The sequence below is a fragment of the Phaethon lepturus genome, unplaced genomic scaffold (genome assembly GCF_000687285.1).
Source record: "Phaethon lepturus isolate BGI_N335 unplaced genomic scaffold, ASM68728v1 scaffold7758, whole genome shotgun sequence".
In the NCBI taxonomy this organism is placed as follows: Eukaryota; Metazoa; Chordata; class Aves; order Phaethontiformes; family Phaethontidae; genus Phaethon; species Phaethon lepturus.
This window is the reverse complement of record NW_010556832.1, coordinates 10,001-16,483: the sequence shown is the minus strand read 5'-3', so window position 1 is coordinate 16,483 and position 6,483 is coordinate 10,001. Positions and strand designations below refer to the sequence as shown.

Sequence of the window (6,483 nt, the reverse complement as noted above, 5' to 3'; positions counted from 1 at the left end):
GGGAAAGTAAACCAACACAGTAATCAGAACTAAAGCAATCGAATTTGCTTCAAAACTTCTTAAGGAAAAAAATCTTTAAAACTGAATTATGTGAGCCAAATCTTTTATGGCACTGAAAAGCTCTCAGTAGAACAGCTTTTCTCCATATTCCCCAACTAGTCTATTTAGACTGTAAATTTTCTGGGCCAGAGACCAAGTACCACAGCAGGTCTAAACAACATCAAGTACACTAGATTCCCACTTCCTTTTCAATGATGAGGACGGTATTATTAAACTTTGCACATGTAAGTCTTCTATATTCGGGACTGTTTGCTAGTAAGTGACTCGCCACAAAACTTAGTAAATGGGTTTAAAGATTATCCAAGCAAGCAGAAGTACAGCTACATGAGTGCGGACAAACACACTTCTTTACATAATGCTGCCACATGAAAATTAAAAAAAAAGTCAAACAGAAGCTCAATATGATTGAGGCTATTTCGAGTCAGTGAAGGTTATGTTATATCACAGAGTGACAGCAGTCTCTTGAACTCCATATTTTCACACTAAGGTAGACTAAATTAATCCCTGGTCTGTAAACTTCTGTAATCATATACAGGGTTAGGAGCATAATAAAAGCAGTCTGCTTGTCTCGTCAGCACCACTAAGATATCCATTTGGTCTTAGGAAGTTTTTGGAAGGATATGCATCTTGGGCTGAATATTTTGGAGACAACAAGCGGAAAAGTTTATCTTGTTCACATTAAAGGAATTTAGTCTCTGTTGTACTGTTGTAATAAGCTTATATTAGGAAAGGCTCACAAAAAACAAACTAACAAACAAACAAACCAAGAAAGCCACACACCCCAAATAAATTTAAAAAACGTCTTTCTTACAAACACCACCCCCCCTTTTTGTAAAAAACAACAAACCCCCCCACTTTTAGCCAGTTTCCTATTTTACAAGTTCCACTCTCCACCTCTGAAGAAGAGGCACTGCATCTGTAGATTCTGATTCTTGTAACCTTTGCTGTTGATTCCATGACTTTTATAGCCATTTATTTTTTCTGGCCATTTACTCTCTATCCTTGTAATGGTACAGTGCCTGGATTCATGTTTATACATAAGACAGACCAATTAAAATACAGAGACTACTCACATAGTCAAAACTAAGTGTGTCTTTAAAAGAATTTGAGTAGAATCTTATCAACTCTTAATATTGAACTGACAAAGATGTAATGTCAATGCAACTGAATACTACTACTAATTGCAGTCAGGTTTGTATCAAAACAGATCACACAAACTTGGGGGCCTGATGGGTGCTTACATATGTTCCCACATTCTTTCACATACCATAAAGGCATTGAGAAAGGACTACTAGAGGACTCTGGAGATAATGAAGAGTAGTGAAGGAAAGAGAAGGATGTCAGTGCTGGAGGGAAAGTGTTTGGGTACGATTTGAATACAGCGATACAAAATAGTCATGTGAATCAAGCAAAACCCAAACGCTGGGGTTTTTTAACCATCCTGATTTATTTCATACCCAGCATATGTGATACACACTGTAAGTCAGATATACCTTTGATCGGAGAGCAAGGTTCTCCTCTTCTAGCTCCCTGAGTTTATCTTGCAAAACATCCAACTGCAACAGATCGTGTGATACATTGAAAGACTCATGGAAACGAAGTGGTGTGGAACAGCTGGAATCTGTTTCACTCTCCTCGGAAGCTATCGAAACAATACGAAGCAGGTCATCTTTCTTTGACAGTTCATGCTGCAGCTGGTTAACCTATGACAAAAGAAGATCACCAGCTTGTGAATTATACTTTAGCTATACAGTATTACAGAGCATTACTCACACAGCCTCTTGGAACATCACTGCTCCAGTCTAAAATGAGATTAAAAAATAGCTCTCAAGTCATGATTGATTTATATTTAAACATAAGATTCAGGCTCTAGTTCTTTTATAGAAAGCTCACAAAAATAGTAATTTTAACACTGTAAGGGAGACTGAAAACTCAAGATAGCATAAGAATGGACTACTTTTTTAATAGTTTACTTCAAAATAATTTTCCAGCTGCTTTGATACATGTTTACATTTTGACATGCTAACTATCATTTTGATTGTGATCATTTTTCTAAACTGTAGCCTCCTGGAGAAAAGGACTGATAGACATCTATTGATATGTGTAGACTGGTCCCCCCAAGTCTATACATTAAATGAACTGCAGGACAAATAAAAACGAAAGAAGAGACAGATCTCAGTCAGATAAATTATCTTTTGCTTATCTACATTTTTATATGAATACATGCTTATGTTGTCCTACAGTTAATTATGAGTATGTATTTATTACCAGCTTGTTTTATACAAGCAGCTGAATCCATTTCACTGTAACAGACTACATCGGTTGATCTTAGGGTTAAAAAACTTGGGATACTCTATAGGTTGTCAACTATTTCATTCCTTTTTAAGAACGAACAACAAAGAAAAGATTAGATCAAGAATCTGTGCTTAAAGGAATAGATGGAGTGAAGATCTGAGCAGAATTCATTTTTCATTACATTTAACTCTTTTTTAAAATTTTTTTACTTTTTCAATTTTTAAGTGTAAGCACCCCATTAAGCCAGCTCATTTTCTGGCTGTTTCCTCAGCTGTGAAGTTGTTATGTAGCAGGTTATATCAGATACCAACTACTTATTTTGACTTAGATTATTAGATTTTTAGTTTAATGGCAGGATATCACACTGATGGTCAAAACAAACGCTTTGAAAATGCAATCCTGCTGTAGATACATCGTAGTAATACCCAACGTTCTCATAATTTCTCAGTAATTACAATATGCAGTCTTTATAGTCAATTATTGGACTGAGAAAGCTGACTACACTATGACAAGTAGGAGAACGATTTCTGAGTATAATTCTGTAGTTTGAGAGCAGCAATCACCTGCTTTCACAATGAAAGAATATATTTCTATTAATCCTCTCCCCATCATCATAAAAAGAAAAAAAGAAGAAAAAAAAAAAAATCACTCACTCGATCTAGAGTTTGTCCTAACTGTTCTTCTAGTGCTTCATTCTGTTCCGTCAACAGATGGTTTCGCTTAAGGAGGGCTTGTCCAATTCGAGCTGCCAGTTCCAGGTCCCGATCCTTCTGCTCACAAAATGAGAAAAAATATCTAAACCGTATCTGATCAAAAGCAAATTCAGAGTAGTTTTAGATTTTCCTAGCTATTGTTTTATGCATCACCACCGAGATCCCCCGACACTCTCAAAGGGATCAACATTGTTAGATGCTTCATAATTTGGATCCTGCACAGATCTGTAACTGTGTTTCTTCATATAGCACATTTCTTGACATAGCATATTCTCTTCCACAGTCATTTGCAGTAACAGGGGGCAGGGAAGGCACCAAACCTGGGGACAGTTTTGGGGTTTGTGCTGAGTACTGGAGAGGTTATATGGGCTCTGGTGCATCATACAAAGAAGCCACACATACTTAGGCTTGTGGTCCTTCAAGTGACACTTTGTCCAGAACAGACTGCGTAACTTGAATAGTGATAAGAGGGTAGAAAAAAGGAAAAACAGGAAAGCAGAAAAAAGCTGTTTGTTTCTTATGCCTCACTGGCTCCATGGGTGCCCGTAGTTTTGCTAAATTTTGTTTCTGAGCCAGTGCAACCCAATGGGCAGCTTCTTATTACCCTTGTGTTTGATAAGCAGCTTCTGAAGATAACTGAAACAGAATTTCCAGTAGCTGAATAAAACCCTTCCTCAAATACATGCTTTTAAATTTATTAACATAGCATTACACAGATGAGCATACCTCAGCTAACAGATGTTTGACCATGTCAGCATCGCTGTAAGTTTTCTGCTCCACATTATCCGTGCCAAGAACTGAGAAGAGAAAAAAAGATGCTTACTGAAGTAAGCAACTTAAGTACAAGATGACTGCTGGGAAGGGAGAGCACTAAAACTCAGAGGTTGTTGTTTAGATACAAATGCAGTACTTAGCTGATGAAACTAGCAGAAGCTATGAAAATGCATCTTCAGAAATATGAAACAACACTTATTTGGGAAACTGATACAATGAGATACTGAACATTTACTGCTTTCAGCAATATTAGCTAAAACTTGAGGTGCTCCCACATCCTTCAAATCTAGAAAAAGGAGAAAAATCTTTTAAGATCAACTTTTTGAATACAGCTAAGCTATTAAATCATCCAGCCTGCTGGGGAGAGAGGGAAAGGTACACTGGAGCATATCCAAATATAGCTGAACACACCTGCAGACTATACCCTTCAGACAAAATTCCCATTAGTGTGTGTCTACACACAAGAAGTATGGAGACCCCAGAAACTAGTAATGAAAATGTATTTATTAAGTGCTTGCTCATCTTAGAGTTAAAAAGAAATGGGATAATGTATGTCTGCAATTTAGATGTAGCAGTAAATCCTATCTTACTGATTGGGTGACTTTGACGTTTGAAGAGTTTGTAAAACTATTAAAAAACTGAGAACAAGTAGGATTTGAAAAACAGGACTGAGTCAAGAGTAAACAAAGCATGAAGAATTTGCAAAAACTCTAAACAAAACACAGTGCTAAAACACAAAGCACTGGTCTGCTCTAGTTCTTGTCCTGTCAAATAGAAGATGCTATCAAAGAAGAAATCTTAATTACCTTGAGCAAATTTGTGAGATCCAGACAAGGAGGAGGAAGGAAGATCAATAAGAGCTGGAGTGACAGAAAATGAAAGATACAGGGGGAAAAAAAGAACAAAGAGGAGAAAGAATTAAAATGTAAGGAAATAGGTGATTTATTTGCATGCATCCACCACCACCAAAAAAAAAAAAAAAATCAATGCATGTGTAATCATACTTTTTACACTACTAAAGCTTTCTTAGAACTTTTAAATGTTTTACTAAAAGATCTACTAAAAGTTCTACTAAAACTTTCTTAGAACTTTTAAAAAAAACATTTAAATATGATTCCCTTCAGAAGCAGAATTATACATCTTGCAGGTGATGGATGTTCGTGCTTGTCCCAGTTCAACAGATATTTGCTATTTTTGCTTTATGGAATCAGGATCATGAAAGCAAAGAAGGCAGCAATACAAATTTAACAAATCTAGAAGTATCTGCTTCAACTGAAGGTCTAAGTTAACTTGTTTTGAAACTAATTCCATCATCACTGCACTGCAAAATGAGATTACTATAGATTTGGTCTAAATCTATTTCTGAAGATATCCTTGACTCTTCTACCTTGTTTTAAGTCCGACCCATACACTGAATACATAGTGGTATTGGTTCTCAGTTTTTTTCTTTTTTTCTTGTTGAGGACAGCACACTTACTTATGAGATCGTGAAGTGCCAAGCTGAAGTGCACACTAATTTCATTTACATATGCTGTATAACATATGTATGTCCTTTACATACATAATGTCAATAATTAACCTTTTAAAACATAATAGTAAGCCTGTGGTAGGAACAAAAACAAGTTGCATTTTAGTATAGAAAGACACTTTCTTGCAGTCTTGAAAGAATATAAAGAACAATGTAGAAGAAAAAAGTTTACTGAACTGTTTTTCTTAGAGCTTAACAGAAAAATAAATCAAACACTTTTTATCAAGTAGATCAGCAGGCATAAAAACCCAGCACATGCTGTTCAAATATTCAGGAGCTTTGAACTTACAGCAGTACCAGGGCAGGTAATTAATTAATTTTTGTGTTTAATTAATTTATTTTTAGTTTATTTTTATTTTTAATTTAATTTAATTAAATTTAACTAAGCAGGGCAAAACCAGAAACTCTTCGCAAAATTTAAAGTACCTTTCTATGAGTAACATAACATGCATTTGGGAGGTCAATTTTACCATACCGCTTGGTTGCTGATACTGGTTGCCAAGAGGGGACTCGAAACTCATCTGGCTAATGTACTATTTGGTAAATTCACTGCACATACACAAGTAAGTTTCAGCCATTACAGGCAGAATATTATAGCTGGCTCTCCTGTGGTAACTGTTCCTACCATATGTTTTCAAGTTAAAAGTTTATATCCAATGCTAAGTCACCTTAATAAAGATTTACACTAATTGCATACAAGGTTACTCAGGCAGGTAGGTTCCTAAAAATTAAAAGCAAATATATTTGCTGATACATGAAATCACAGAACTAGCAGACTTGAAACTTAGCTCTATACAACTTTTGTTATCTTCCTACAGTACAGGATCAAAATTATACATAGTTTGTTACAATTCTCTCTTGTGAACACGCACATGCGCAATCTCTCCTCACTCACCTTGCCAAGTGAAAGCTGCAAGCAACTCTTCATTTTGGTTAACATTCTTGTTATGTTGTGCCATGTCCCTTTATTCACACATACAAAGTAATTATAAAGACAGAAGTTTTGTAATCCACAGTTTCTTACGCTACCACAGTTGAAGCAGAAAATATTCTTCCACCTCAGTGAAAACACTGCCAGTGGGAACTCAACTGGTCATTGGATAAACCTTCTAA

The 6,483-nt window shown here is 35.8% G+C and overlaps 1 protein-coding gene across 1 annotated transcript in view; it reads right to left on the bottom strand.

The window, feature by feature from the left end:
• The window catches only part of TRAK2 (trafficking protein, kinesin binding 2), a 19,667-nt gene that overhangs the window by 8,683 nt on the left and 4,501 nt on the right, over positions 1 to 6,483 (bottom strand). The window contains exons 3-5 of the mRNA XM_010292569.1: positions 3,795 to 3,865; positions 3,009 to 3,125; positions 1,554 to 1,763 (exon numbers count right to left, since the gene is read on the bottom strand). Of these exons, the coding sequence (XP_010290871.1) occupies positions 1,554 to 1,763; positions 3,009 to 3,125; positions 3,795 to 3,865 (398 nt within the window). The remainder of the gene's footprint in view (positions 1 to 1,553; positions 1,764 to 3,008; positions 3,126 to 3,794; positions 3,866 to 6,483) is intronic.